This window comes from Gorilla gorilla, chromosome 18, assembly GCF_029281585.2.
Source record: "Gorilla gorilla gorilla isolate KB3781 chromosome 18, NHGRI_mGorGor1-v2.1_pri, whole genome shotgun sequence".
In the NCBI taxonomy this organism is placed as follows: Eukaryota; Metazoa; Chordata; class Mammalia; order Primates; family Hominidae; genus Gorilla; species Gorilla gorilla.
The window spans coordinates 32556688-32572516 of NC_073242.2; the positions used below are offsets into that span (position 1 = coordinate 32556688).

Consider the following 15829-nt stretch of genomic DNA (forward strand, 5'->3'; position numbering starts at 1 on the left):
GGTAGTGTTTTTGTCCTTTGGGGTATACAATAAATATTTGGTTTTCAGACCTAGGAAATACTCAGATGAATGCTTTTGGTAAAGCAAGAGTTCATAACTTAGGGTGAGACTATGGATGGGTTTCAGGAGGTCTGTGAATCCCCTGAAATAACATCCAGACTTTTGTGTGTGTATTTTTCCAAGGATGTTTCCCTTGGTTTCCTTGTGTTTGCAGGTGGGTCTTCAACTCAGAAATTGAACATTGACATAGACAGGTGGACATTTCCATTTGACTTTGGGGACCTTGTTCTTCTGTTGGAATCTACCAGTGACATGTATACTGGGAATATACTTTGAACACAATAGGAAAGGGCTGTTTAGTTTGCCCACACTCCTTTCCTGTCATGTCGTCCTTGCAGCCTACTCCACCTGCATTCCAGATCCCTCTCCTCCTTGGCTGATGCAAGCTGTTAATACCATGCAAAACTACAGCAGAATTGGCCGTCTAAAACCTTCTCTTTATATGCCCTGTGCAATCTAAAAAGACTCAGGCCGGGCGCAGTGGCTCACTCCTGTAATCCTAGTACTTTGGGAGGCCGAGGTGGGCAGATCACCTGAGGTCAGGAGTTCAAGACCAGCGTGGCCAACATGGTGAAACCCCGTCTCTACTACAAATACAAAATTTAGCCGGACATGGTGACACATGCCTGTAATCCCAGCTACTTGGGAGGCAAAGGCAGGAGCATCTCTTGAACCCTGGAGGCAGAGGTGCTGTGAGCCAAGATTGCGGCTTGGCACTCCAGCCTGAGTGGCAGAGTGAGACTCCATCTCAGAAAAAAAAAAATAAATAAATAAAATAAAAAGACTTTCACAATTTCAGTTAGGAAACATTTTTATATTTGGAAGCAAGATTTGACTCTGTGGTAATGAGTTGACTGTATTTTGAGATGTAGGACATTTTAGAAAGTGCCTAAGTCCTGGCCAGGCGCAGTGGCTCACACCTGTAATCCCAATACTTTGGGAGGCCCAGGCGGGAGGATCACGAGGTCAGGACATCGAGACCATCCTGGCTAACACAGTGAAACCCCGTTTCTACTAAAAATACAAAAAATTAGCCGGGTGTGGTGGCAGGTGCCTATAGTCCCAGCTACTTGGGAAGCTGAGGCAGGAGAATGGCGTGAACCAGGGAGGTGGAGCTTGCAGTGAGCTGAGATCGCGCCACTGCACTCCAGCCTGGGCGACAGAGAGAGACTCTTGTCTCCAAAAAAAAAAAAAATAGAAAATACCTAAGTCCTTAAAAAAATTAATTTGAAGTCAAATCCACGTTTATGTGTTTAAGAGCAAGGGTAAGGAAACATTTAGCAGCTGAAACGTTATAAAATAAATGTGCTGTAAAGTCTCCATTGTAGTGATAATTATTTCGTAGTTAATAAAACTTACTTAATTAGTAGCTGGATAGTTGCTTATAAAATACTTTGGGATTTAGCTGTCATTGACTCATCTACTGATACTATGTTTTTCTTTTCTTTAGGTTTCCGAAAGGCATTCATGTTGAGACTTTAGAAACTGAAAAGGTAACCCCAAGAATTATCTAGGGATAACATTAAACACATCCATTGTTACACTGTTATGGGTTTCTTTTTTTTTTCTTTTTTTTTTTTCCTCAGGGTCTTTCTCTGATTACCCAGGCTGGAGTGCAGTGGGTAGTCACGGCTCACTGCAGCCTTGACTTCCTGGGCTCAGGTGATCCTCCTACATCAGCCTCCCAAGCTGGGACTACAGGCTCGTGCCACCATGCTTGGCTAATTTTTTATATTTTTAGTAGAGACAGGGTTTCGCCCTGTTGCCCAGGCTAGTCTTGAACTCCTGGGCTCAAACAATTTGCCTGCCTCGGCCTCGCAGAGTGCTGGATTACAGGCCTGAGCCACCACGCTCAATCCTTAGTGTGCTGAAAGTCAGAATTTGTATCTTGTCTGTGCTTGTTATGAGCTAGGTAACCTAGGGTAAGTCATTTGACCTCTTTAAGCCTCATTTTCTTCTGTACATTGGGACTGAGCATGATAACGGTGATCTATACTTTCTCATAGCCTTTTTATGGTGATACCGTGGGTAAGTGGAAGTGATGCCTTGTAAACTTGAAAGTATACAAATATTAGTTTGTATTCTTACTATGGCAGAAAGCTATAATGGTACATGTGAAGAAATGGCTTCATGTTGCGTGGGCAGACAAAATTAAATTTTAGAATCTGGGTCGTAAGCATAGCTATTGTCCTGAGTACACAGGGCACACTGATAGAATTGTGATGGGAAGTGGGTGGCTAGTGGTGGGTTCCTTCTGCAGTTTTTCAATTTTATAATTTGTTGTTGCTGTTAAGTCAGGTATAAAATTAGAGATTAAATAAAGTAGGAAAATAATCTTGGTAGATAATTTATCTTTAGTGGACACAAAATATATGTGAGAAAGAAAGTACTAGTTATCTGACACTTGGGCAGAAAATCCAGAGCTTTTTCTTATGGTAATACAACATATAACATATGTAAGTTTTGTTAATGTTAATACAACATATACATTTTACTTTAAAACTCTTCAGAAATCGATGTTCAAATGCAATATAACTTTTTTAGTATTTGTCATAGGAAATGTCTTATTCTCACAGTCTGTTGGTATTTTTAACTGATGTCTGTTGGGTTGAATTAGTAAACCGTAGGAAAATGTCATGGAAACACAGAGACAAAATTTGGTTTGTAATGCATCAGCTCAACTTATATTGGCATTTCAAAGTATTTTCTGTTGTATTTGGCTCATGAAAGACTACAGTGGCTGGGCATGGTGGCTCAGGCCTGTAATCCCAGCACTTTGGGAGGCTGAGATGAGCAGGTCATTTGAGCCCAGGAGTTTGAGACCAGCCTGGACAACATGGTGAAACTCCGTCTCTACTAAAAATATAAAAAGAAATTAGCCAGGCATAGTGGTACATGCCTGTAGTCCCAGCTACTCAGGAGGCTGAGGTGAGAGGATCATCTGAGCCCAGAAATTTGAGGCTGCAGTGAGCTGTGATCATGCCACTGCACTCCAGCCTGAGCAATGGGAGTGATAACTTGTCACACATACAAAAAAAGTGCAGTTACAAAAATTACAACTTCTGGCTGGGTGTGGTGGCTCATGCCTGTAATCCCAGCACTTTGGGATGCCAAGGTGGGCAGATCACTTGAGGTCAGGAGTTTGTCAGGAGTTTGAGACCAGCCTGGGCAACATGGTGAAACCCTGTCTCTACTACAAATACAAAAATTAGCTGGGCGTATTGGTGCGCACCTGTAATCTTGGCTACTCTGGAGGCTGAGGCAGGAGAATCGCTTGAATCTGGGAGGCAGAGTTTGCAGTGAGCTGAGGTTGTGCCACTGCACTCCAGCTTGGGTGACAGAGTGAGACTGTCTCAAAAAAAAAGTTCTAATGGCAGCAGAAATCTGAATTTTTTGGATTAAGTTGTCTCTAGAAAATTGTATGTATCTGTGGCCAGGACCGTGGCTCACACCTGTAGTCCCAGCACTTTGGGAGACTGAGGCGGGTGGATCACCTGAGGTGGGGAGTTTGAGACCAGCCTGACCAACATGGAGAAACTCCGTCTCTACTAAAAATACAAAAATTAGCCGAGTGTGGTGGCACAAGCCTGTAATCCCAGCTACTCGGGAGGCTAAGGTAAGATAATCGCTTGAACCCAGGAGGCGGAGGTTGCAGTGAGCCGAGATCATGCCATTGCACTCCAGCCTGAGCAACAAGAGCGAAACTCTGTCTCAAAAAAAAAGAAAAAGAAAAGAAAATTGTATATCTGCTTTATGTCTTTTAGAAGGAGCGATATATAGTTATCAGCAAAGTAGATGAAGAAGAACGCAAAAGAAGAGAGCAGCAGAAACATGCCAAAGAACAGGTAATTGGGCTATGTTAATTCTTGGGGGGTGAGAAATGGCAACATAAATATTGATTTATTCCTGTCTATTTCAGATCATATGTTGGATTCAATTTAATGAATAGTTTTCTTTCATAGAACAGTGGAATTGGCAGAAAAACCTGGACTAGAATAAGGGGAAGTTAGGTTTAAGCATGAGACATAGCTAGCAAAGTGAGTCTGACGTCACTGATGACCAGTGTCTACTTAAACCAGTCCTGAAGAAAGTACTCTTGATTCTCATTTAGCTTGTGTCACTGAGTGTCACTATCCTTTAATACTGCAACGTCTAACTTCATGTATAGTTACTAGTTTTCCTTAAACCAAGTTCAGAGCACATGATCTGACAGATGAGGATGACATGCTTAGGTTGTACTGTTGGAACATCACCCTGCTTGCTGTGTGAAGAATGGTTTCGAGTGAGTAAGACTGGAGGCAGGAGACTAGTTAAGCTGTGGAGTAACCTAGCTAGGAGATGTTGGTGACCTGGCGTAGGATAGTGAGTAGCAGTGTAGATGGAATCTGGAGATACTTGGAAGGTAGAATCCATGGAATTTATGACTGAATGTGGGTGGTGGAGGAGGAAGGGGGAAGGAGGAAGATGCTCATGCCAGGCATTTGCACAACGGGGTAGACTGCACTCCATTCACTTGGAGGGGTTGGCTGGAGTGACATCGGTTGGGGGGAAAGGTGGAGGAGAGAGGAGTGGGTTTGCATGTGGATGAATGTCATGCTCATACGTACATTAGGCAGGGTCACTCCTAATTGACTTAACCACAATGACCCACTTTGGGAGACAGCATATTACCTACACAGAGAAAGATTAGCAAAAGGTGCTGCCTGTGGTCCCTGTCCCACATACTAAAATGGACAACGCAGAAACAAAAGGTGCCAGTTAGAGGCCAGGTGTGGTGGCTCATGACTGTAATCGCAGCACTACTTTAGGACGCTGAGGTGGGAGGATCACTTTGAGCTCAGTAGTTTGAGACCAGCCTGAGCAACATAGCGAAACCCCATCTCTACAAAAAATACAAAAAAAATTATCCAGGTGTGATGACGTGCGCCTGTAGTCCTAGCTACTTGGGAGGCTGATGCTGGAGAATTGCTTGACCCCGGGAGGTGGAGGTTGCAGTTGCAGTGAGTTGAGATTATGCCACTGTACTCCAGCTTGGGTGACAGAGTGAGACCTTGTCTTAAAAAAAAAAAGATACGAGATGATTGCAGCATGTGTTTTGTGATGTGGCTTCACTGAGGAATGAGTTCTAGGCTGCAGCTCAGGGCTTTGATACTCTGCAGCTCTCTTCTGAGAGGGCGAAGCAGAGAGCCCCACACCTCCTCAGAACCCAGGAGGCAATGAGGAACTGTTTCATGACAGCCTCCCAGGAGTGACAGGGAAGGGGGTGGGAGCTGGCCTCATAGCAGCTCCTTAGAAGCCTCTGCCTCCCACCCTTCCCTCCTGATGTGTTGTGCCAAGATGCAGATGAGTCTGTGGCCAAGACGCAGATTAGCCTTTACCTGCATGGCCCGTTTTGATACATGCAAGGCCACCAGGGCACCATGGCATCCCCTAGAGTGGAAAAAGATGTTCCCCCAGAGTGGAGAAAGATGTTCCATTCTGGTTTTGACCTGATGAGGTTTCGAGTGTTTTTAGGACATGCAAGGGTGGATGTCCTCTCAGCAGGTTTGTCAGTGTTGAGCACAGGAGACAGGTGAGGGCTAGGCATGATTGTCATTGGCAGAGAGACTGGGACTGGATCAGAGCAACTGCGGAGTACGTGAGGAATGAGAAGAGGACCTGGGGCTGAATCCTGAGGATCAACAGCATTTAAATGATAGGCAGAAGTCGACAAAATGTACCGGGAGATTATTGTGGTACACAGCCAAGGGAAGAGAGAAAAAGGGGCAGTCAGCAATGTCAGCCCCCATGTAGGGGTTAGTATTGAGACATGGCTGTTGGATTCAGCCCTGGCAGTAGTTTTTTTAAACTATAATTAAAGCAATTTTTCCCTATCTCTACTAAAAGCGCAAAAAAATTAGCCGGGCGCAGTGGCATGTGCCTGCATTCCCAGCTACTCGGGAGGCTGAGGCAGGAGAATCGCTTGAACCCGGGAGGCGGAGGTTGCAGTGAGCCGAGATCACGCCACTGCACTCCAGCCTGGACAACAGAGTGAGACTCTGTCTCAAAAACAATAAACAAAACCAAAAAAGCAATTTTTGTTTTTGTTTGAAATGGAACCTTGCTTGCAGTGACATGATCTTGGCTCACTGCAACCTCCGCCTCCTGAGTTCAAGTGATTCTCCTGCCTCAGCCTCGCGTGTAGCTGGGATTACAGGTGCACGCCACCGCGTCCGGCTAATTTTTGTATTTTTAGTAGAGACGGGGTTTTGCCATGTTGGCCAGGCAGGTCTTGAACTCTTGACCTCAGGTGATCTGCCTGCCTCAGCCTGCCAAAGTGCTGGGATTACCAGCGTGGGCTACCATGCCTGGCCCCCCCAAAAAAATTTTAATCGTGGTAAAATACACATAACAAAATTTATCATCTTAACTATTAAATGTATAGTTCAGTGACATCAAGTACTTTAACATTGCTGTGCAATCATCACCACCATCCATCTCCAGAATTCTCTTCATCTTGCAAAACCGAAACTCTGTACTAATCAAGCAACTCTTCATCTCCCACCCCTGACACCCAGCCCCTGGCAACCACTATTCTACTTACTGTCATATGAATTTGGTCACTCTGAGTACCTCATATAAGTACAGTATTTGTCCTCCTGTGACTGGCTTATTTCTCTTAGCATAGCAGCCTCAAGGTTCCCCATGTTATAGCATGTGCCAGAATTTCCTTCCTTTTTAAAGGCTGAATAATATTCCATTGTGTGGCTAGACCACATTTTGTTTATCCATTTGTTTGTGGACACCTGGGTTGCTTTTGACTATTGTGAATAATGCTCTTGTGAACTCAGGTATGCAAATACCTATTTGAGTCCCTGCTTTCAATTCTTTGGGGTATATACCCAGAAATGGAATTGCTGGGTAATATGGGAATTCTTTTTGGGATGAGCCTCCATACTGTTTTCCTTAGCTGCTGCACTGTTTAACATTTTCATCAACGGCACACAGGTTCCAGTTTCTCTACATCCTTGCAAATACTTGTTAGTCTTGGGGTTAGTTTTTTGTTTGTTTGTTTTTTGAGATGGAGTTTCGCTCTTGTTGCCCAGGCTGGAGTGCAATGGTGCGATCTCGGCTTACTGCATGCAACCTCCGTCTCCCGGGTTCAAGCGATTCTCCTGCCTCAGCCTCTGGAATAGCTGGGATTACAGGCGTGCACCACCACGTCCGGATAATTTTTTATTTTTAGTAGAGACAGGGTTTCACCATGTTGGTCAGGCTGGTCTCGAACTCCCGACCTCAAGTGATCCATCTGCCTCTGCCTCCCAAAGTGCTCGGATTACAGGCGTGACCCACTGCACCCAGCCAGTGTTGGGGTTAGTTTTAAGGAGGTGAGCAATTTCAGTGAGCATGAAGCCAGAGGGCTGGGAACACCTGGGAGTTAAACTGGAGAAAGCAAGTTAGCTTTGATGAGACAAGTAGAAGGGGCAGTAGTCTGAGAGATCTTAGAGGAGGGGAGGGTTTTCAAGATAAGAGAGACACTGAGCCTCTTTCAACACTGCTGGAAAGAATATAGGAGAGAAGAAGGTGGGTGGGAGAATTTTGTAAAAATGTATTTTTCAAGGAAAAAAAATCAGGAATTATGAAAATACTTGATTTGATCAATTAACTGCCAGATGGGTTTCCTCAGAATTGAATGTGTTACTGAGTTTAGCCTGCAGGTGGCAACTTTTTAAGTTACTGTTTTTAAGACACCTTGAAAGACTTGGAAATTTTAAAGAAGTCGGTGAAGTGATGGATAAACCCTAAGCGTTGTTTTAGCAACTAATGAATAATTTTCCATTTGTTCTTTCTACTTTCTAAAATAGAAGAAAAGTATGTACGTAGATCATTTTAGATGCAAATGTTTGGGAAGATAGGCGCAAAGCACAGGAAACTAAAGCTATCTAACTTGATACAAAATTTCAGTGTCTTTTTTTGGGGTAGTTTTTTAATTCACATAAGGAATATTTATACATCAATAATACATATGTATATTTTTTTTAATTAGGAGGAGCTGAATGATGCTGTGGGATTTTCTAGAGTCATTCACGCCATTGCTAATTCGGTAAGTGAGCCAGACTTTTTAGCAAGATTGCAGAACATACTATTTCAGGTGAAGTATCTAATTATCATTGCAGATTAATCATTTCATCTCCTTTAGAATGTTTACCTAGAACATTCTAAGAAGTTAGAACTTCATCAAGATAGACTGTTGTTATAATGCACTTGGTGAGGCATAATTGCTAAATTATATTCAAATCAATTTTCAGAGAGCCTTGCTTGAAAAATGCATAGGAGGGTTACACTATGTTGTCCTTACATGGCTACATGGAAACCAAGAGTTATTTTCAAAACCAGTAAGAAGTCGAAAAAGAAAGTAAGAAATAAGGGGAGAAACAATCAGATATTTGACTGAAGGTGTTTTGTTCCCTAAGTAGAAGAATCTAGAGGGTAAAAATAATGATGTCTTTGTTTAGTGCTACATAAGTGTAATTGAATCTTATTCTTAATAATATTTGATACGTTTTAAAAAGATATTGGCCATTTGTGTGAATGTGCTAGGGGACTCTATGATAGATATGATGGGTGTTTTTCCTTGCTTTGTGAGGCCTTTCTGAAAACAGGCGGCCGGGCATAGTGGCTCATGTCTGTAATCCCAGCACTTTGGGAGGCCGATAAGGATGGATTGCTTGAGCTCAGGAGTTCGAGACCAGCCTGGGAAATATGGGGAAACCCCATCTCTACCAAAAATACAAAAATTAGCCAGGTGTGGTGGTGTATGCCTGTGGTTCCAGCTACTTGGGAGGCTGAGGTGGGAGGATCACTGGAGCTCGGGAAGTCAAGGCTGCAGTGAGCTGTGATCACGCCATTGCACCCCAGCCTGGGTGACAGACAGACCCTGTCTCCAAAAAAAAAAAAAAAGAGGACAAAGAAAACAGGCATCCATATCTTACATAGGTAAACTAGGTCATGCTGCTGGTTGTTCTAGACAGACAGCTTGCTTGGATGCTGAATTGCTTGTAGTCTAGGACATTCTCTTCTTTGAGCAGTTGGCCTGGGAGAAGGAATCATCTTATACCTTAGATGCTGAACTTTGCATCAGAGAAGCTTTAAGGCCATAGAAACCCTCTCAAAGTTTCATGCTGTCTCACTGCCAGCTGCAGGCTTGTAAACACAGGGGCGCTATAGGGAAGGCCCCTGCTGTCCTCATTCCGGGATAAACAGAGGTTTACAGAGCCTTGTAAAAGAAGAGGGTTGGCTCACGAGGACTTCTCTTGCTCAAGTAAGTGGGGCGATTAAAGTCGAATAGAAAGTTGGAAAGATCCGGAGAGAAACAATGCTGTGAGCCTCTTCAGCAGTGGCTGAGATTACAGGTATCCAGAAAAGCAGAGTTGAGTTTCTGGTTCCATTTGCTCATGTTGTGCGCACCTAGCCAGCAGACTTCAGATAAGTGGTGGTTTTGATTGAGGCGGGCCCTAAAATTCAGAGATACGGAACATAAGTTGGTTTTGAGCTCTTTTGTAGCCGTCATGATAGTTCAGTCAGCTTTTCCAAGATTGGACATTTGTTTGTCTTATACACATTCAGATACCTTAGCTTGCTGTACCTGTTTTCTTTTCTCTGACATCTTTCTTCTACAGAATATTCATAACATGTTGCTGACCGTTGGTAGTCAACATCCCAAAGCATACTACAAAAAAGCCCTGTTTATTAGCGATCCGGACATTTAAAATTTTTGAGTCTTGAAAGTTGACTAAAGTAAAATAAGATGCGTAAATCCCATATCTTAAATATATATATATATATTTTTTGAGCCGGAGTCTCGCTCTGTTGTCCTGCTGGAGTGCAGTGGCGCAATCCTGGCTCACCACAACCTCCGCCTCTCGGGTTCAAGCAAGTCTCCTGCCTCAGCCTCCCAAGTAGCTGGGATTACAGGTGCCTGCTACCACGCCTGGCTAATTTCTGTACTTTTAGTTGAGACGGGCTTTCACCATGTTGGCCAGGCTGGCCTCGAACTCCTGACCTCAAGTAATCTGCCTCCTTCAGCCTCCCAAGATACTGGGTTTACAGGTGTGAGCCACCATGCCCGGCTGTATGACTTGGATACTTTTGAATGGTATTGATTGCTGTTTTGTCAGAAGTCCCCCAGTTGGAATTTGTCTCACATTTTCTCATGACTGATTTGAGGATATATGGTTTGGCAAGAATACCACAGAAATGATGGTTCATGATGTCGATCAATTTTTTTTTTTTTTTTGAGACGGAGTCTTGCTTTGTCGCCCATGCTGGAGCGCGGTAGCGCGATCTTGGCATACTGCAAGCTCCGCCTCCTGGGTTCATGCCATTCTCCTGCCTCAGCCTCCTGAGTAGCTGGGACTACAGGCGCCTGCCACCACACCAGGCTAATTTTTTTGTATTTTTAGTAGAGATGGGGTTTCACCATGTTAGCCAGGATGGTCTCGGTCTCCTGACCTCGTGATCCGCCCGCCTTGGCCTCCCAAAATGCTGGGATTACAGGCGTGAGCCACCATTCTCTGCCCATGGTGTTGATCTTGATCGCTTGGTTAAGGTGGTGTTGGCTGGATTTGTGTTCTGTGAAATTAATTTTATAGTTAATAAGTTAACTATATCATTAAATTATAGTTAAATTAACTATATAGTTTAACTTTATAGTTTATGAATATCTTGGGGGAGATACTTTGAGACCATGAAAATCCTGTTTTCCCTCAAACTTTGCCTACTAATATTATCGTCTATCAGCATATCTTGCCTGTAGCAGTTATTACTGTGGTATTCTAATGGCAAGTTTATATTTCCTTCGTCCTTTCTACATTTATTCTTGGAATTCTTCTATAAAGAAAAAAATGGGCTGGGCATGGTGGCTCACACCTGTAATCCCAGTACTTTGGGAGGCCAAGGGGGGCGGATCACTTGAGGTCGGGAGTTCGACACCAGCCTAACCAACATGGTGAAATCCCATCTCTACTGAAAATACAAAAATTAGCTGAGCGTGGTGGCACACACCTGTAATCCCAGCTACTTGGGAGGCTGAGGCAGGAGAATCGCTTGAACCTAGGAGGCGGGGGTTGCAGTAACCTGAGATTGCGCGATTGCACTGTAGCCTGGTGACAAAGTTGAGACCCTGTCTCAAAAAAAAAAAAAAGGGAAAGAAAAAAATGTCCTTTTCCCCTGTTTATTTATGTATTTATTTAATTTTGAGACACAGTCTCTGTCTGTTCCCCAAGCTGGGAGTACACTGGCTCACTGCAGCCTCCACCTCCCGGGCTCAAGCGATCCTCCCTCCTCCTTAGCCTCCTGAGCAGCTGGGACTACAGGCATGCAGTACCACACGTGGATAATTTTATATATATATATTTTTTTTGTGGAGAAGGGGTCTTCCTATGTTGTCCAGGCTGGTCTTGAACTCTTAGGCTCAAGCAGTCTCCCGCGCCTCAGCCTCCCAAAGTATTTGGATTATAGGCACGAGCCACCACACCCAGCCCTTTTCCTTGTTTATTTAATGGTTTTTATGTATATGTATGGACTCAGAGATTTTTTAAAATTATTAGTATTAATAATAATACTAGATTATTATCTAGTATTTTTACTGTTTACTTTGTTGCTTAAATTGTACCACCTTTGGCCATTGGAGCTTCTTTGACTTGGCTCCTGTGCCCTCTGAACAAGCCCCCCATCCTTTTCTGAGCACTTCTTTGCTTTCTGGTATTGTTGTAGTTTCTCTGGCTCAGCTATGGAATGAATGACTTCTCCACGGAGCTCTGGTTCCTCTTAATGGGGAATGATGTTTAGAAACCAAGATCTGGCCCTAGGTTACTGCTGTGATATTATTGCTTCTAAGCCCTCTCACTGGACAGAACTAAGAACCATATGTATGTAGACCTAGGCATGTACACACACAGCTATATTTCTGTGTCTCTCTGTATATGTATGTGTGTGTGTATCTATATAAATGTGTATGTAGCTGGGCATGGTGGCTCAACCCTGTAATCCCACACTTAGGGAGGTCAAGGCAGGAGGACTGCTTCAGGCTAGTAGTTCAAGACCAGCCTGGGCAACATGGGAGACCCCCTCTCTACAAAAAATGTAAAAATTGGCTGGGTGTGGTGGCTCGCTCCTGTAATCCCAGAACTTTGAGAGGCCAAGGCGGGCAGATCACGTGAGGTCAGGAGTTTGAGACCAGCCTAGCCAACATGGTAAAACCCCGTCTCTACTGAAAATCCAAAAATTAGCTGGTGTGGTGGTGCCACCTGTAATCCCAGCTACTCAGGAGGCTGAGGCAGGAGAATCTCTTGAACCTGGAAGGCAGAGGTTGCAGTGAGCTGAGATTATGCCACCGCACTCCAGCCTGGGCAACAGAGCAAGACTGCATTTCAAAAAAAAAAAATTAAAAAATTAGCCAGGAGTGGTGGCACATGCCTGTGGTCCCAGCTGTAGGGGAGGCTGAGGTGGGAGGATTGCTTGAGCATGGGAATTTGAGGCTGCATTGAGCCATGATGGTGCCATTGCACTACAGCCTGGGCAACAGAGCGAGACCCTGTCTCTAAATAAATAAGTGTGTGTGTGTGTGTTTGTGTGTGTGTGTGCGCATGGGTGTATGCATGCCTTTATACTGATACCTCAGATTCCAGTACAATACCACATGACTTATTTTTAGCTTCCTCTCTTTTCTTATTTGTGCCTTCTTTCTCAACAGTGAGAAATCCAGTTTCTATTACTTCCATTATGTTTATTTGTTTAAACCCGGTATACACAAAGTAGCTTCAGAGCTACTAACCCATACCTCGCGAGAAGTACATTTATTGATGAAATTATAACATTTATGATTTATGTGCAATTCCTTTTGTTTTTAGCCTTACAGTATCTAGTCAAGATGCTCTTTTCCAAGTTAGTTTGTTTCTTCTTAACCTTCAGTGTGGTTATGGTAGTCATTTATAATACAGTTTGGTTCATTTCTTAGTGTTTGCATTCCATTTGGGTTTACCTACACATCTTTTCTGTGGTTTCAATCAATGCTCATTATTTTAGCGTAGCATAGGTATTCAGAATGTACACCAATAATGAGCCAAAAGGACAGCTTCTCTGTTAGATTTGGGAGATTTTGTGTAGGATTATTTCAGATAATTAATGTGTAGTCCTATGAATCAAGCAGTGTTACACTGAAGGTCCTTTGGGACATAGTAAAAGCTCCATCGTGGTAACCTGATTTTTTTTTTTTTTTTTTTTCAAGACACAGTCTGACTCTGTCGCCCAGGCTGGAGTGCAGTGGTGCGATCTCAGCTCACTGCAACCTCCGCCTCCTGGGTTCAAGCCATTCTTTTGCCTCAGCCTCCCGAGTTGCTGAGATTACAGGCATCTGCCACCACACCCAGCTAATTTTTTGTGTTTTTAGTAGATACAGGATTTTGCCATGCTGGGCAGGCTGTTCTCAAACTCCTGACCTCAGGTGATCCGCCTGCCTTGGCCTCTCAAAGTGCTGGGATTAACAGGTGTGAGCCACCACGCCCGGCCCCTGATGTTTTATGTTAAAAATGGTGTCACCTGGCTGGCTAAATCTAAATTTATGTTCCATTTTGGAAATTTAATTTTTATCAAAATGGACTAATTTGTTGCACATATAGCGTGAGAGAGACACACCGCCCATTGCATGAAGAGGGCTGCCAGCACATATATTGTATTTCGGTTGGCTGAAAGGCAGTGACTTTTAATGGATATGTGTTTAAGAACATGCCCCATGAATTTTGACATAATGATATAGGAAATGCAATTCTGTTTAATATAGTTGGAAATTAGTTATTTTTACCTTTTAGCATTGGTATGAATGTATCTTTTAAAATAAGTGAGTTGTTTTAAAGGATGCAGCCCTAAAATTTGTGTTTAGTTTTTTCCCAAATTATTTGACAGTTTAAGGGAGTCAACGCTTTCAGATTTTACTTTTTTTTTTTTTTTTTAAACGGGGTCTCACTCTGTTGCCCAGGCTGGAGTGCAGTGGTGCAATCTTGGCTCACTGCAGCCTCTGCCTCCCGGGTTCCGGCGATTCTCCTGCCTCAGCCTCCTGGGTAGCTGGAGTTATAGGCATGCACCACCGCACCTGGCTAATTTTTCTATTTTTAGTAGAGATGGGATTTCGCCATGTTGGCCAGGCTGGTCTCGAACTACTGACCTCAGGTGATCCACCCGCCTTGATCTCCCAAAGTGCTAGGATAACAGTTGTGAGCCGCCGCGCCCGGCCCAGATTTTACTTTTAAAAAAACTTTTCAATCAAAATTTTACTACTTCTGATTCATGAGGGTGGCATAATTAATAAAAATTCAAGAAAAAGATCAGTGACATCAAAGTCATTTGCGCTTTCACTTTGCTTTCTGGATTTAACATTGCAAAATGGAGGAGGAATGAAGCCAGCCCAAATTAGCTTATTTGTACTTTTTTTTTTTTTTTTAGTGTGGAAAGCGAGTTTAGTACAAAGTCCTCTTGGAATCTGAACTATACATTCTGAAACCCCAGTATAATTTGAATGTAGAAGTCTTTTTTCTAACCTTGACTTTCTTTAGGGAAAACTTGTTATTGGACACAATATGCTCTTGGACGTCATGCACACAGTTCATCAGTTCTACTGCCCTCTGCCTGCGGTAAGTGACCTGTCGGTCTGTGTTTAATATTAGCAGGATTCTTTTTATCTGAAAAAATATTATTGTGATGCTTTTAACTGAACTGTCCTCTACTTGGGTGCCATTTCCTTGTATGCAGCATGTTCCCAGAGAGAATCTTATGCACTCAGTTGCACATTTTTTTTTTCTTGAGATGTATTCTCACTCTGTTGCCCAGGAGTGCAGTGGTGCAATCTTGGCTTGCTGCAATCTCCACCTCTTGGGTTCAAGCGAGTCTCCTGCCTCAGCCTCCTGAGTAGCTGGGATTACAGGCACCCGTCACCACGCCCAGCTACTTTTTGTATTTTTAGTAGAGATGGGGTTTCACCATGTTGGCCAGGTTGTTCTCGAACTCCTGACCTCGTGATCCGCCTGCCTTGGCCTCCCGTAGTGCTGGGATTACAGGCCTGAGCTACCGCGCCTGGCCACAAGCTTTTTTATTAAGGGATCTTCAGTCACTGCCATTGCCAGAGGAAGATTAAACATTTGTTTCATCGTCTTAATGCCAGCGGTTTGCTCATTTAGTGCTGGGCAGGGATTCCCAGGCCACAGGTGTGGGCTGCTAGTTTGGTCCTGCTAAAATTAGACATAGCAGGGCCATTGAAGGTAAGTGGTGGCAGCTGAAGTGGGTCCAGTCCTACAGAATTCTTGATCACCCTTGCTAGGCTGCTTCCCTTAGATTCTCTGCTGACCTCAGTAGTGCATTTTTCAGTCCTTGAGCCAAGTTGCCTTGGTTGACCAAAGCACAAGCTGCTTTGGTTCCTCTACTGACTTTCCCTCTTCTGCTCCATACGGTGTGCGTGGCCTCACGTTACTTGTCCCTCGCCACTCTGTGCTCCACTCTTTTATTTCCTCTTCATCTTTTTTGTCTTTTAGTGATCTCACTCACTTTACAGCTTCAGCTGTAGACACCAACATCTTTATCCCCAGCTGTGGTCTCTCTTCAGCTCCAGGTATACATTTCATGCTGGACTCCAGACATCCCTACCTGGATAGCCCCCAGACTAAGTGTTGTTTTGAATTGACGTGGCTCAAATGAGATATTTAACTTGTACTTCTTTTCTTTCTTGCTGTCTCCAAACCAC

At 43.7% G+C, this 15829-nt stretch overlaps 1 protein-coding gene across 14 annotated transcripts in view; it reads left to right on the plus strand.

Moving 5' to 3' along the window:
• PARN (poly(A)-specific ribonuclease) overlaps window positions 1-15829 on the plus strand; it is a 193263-nt gene that overhangs the window by 22443 nt on the left and 154991 nt on the right. For all 14 annotated transcript variants that reach the window (XM_055365787.1, XM_031002679.2, XM_055365791.1 and 11 more), the window contains exons 10-13: window positions 1511-1553; window positions 3825-3905; window positions 8087-8143; window positions 14649-14726. In XM_055365787.1, the coding sequence (XP_055221762.1) occupies window positions 1511-1553; window positions 3825-3905; window positions 8087-8143; window positions 14649-14726 (259 nt within the window). The remainder of the gene's footprint in view (window positions 1-1510; window positions 1554-3824; window positions 3906-8086; window positions 8144-14648; window positions 14727-15829) is intronic.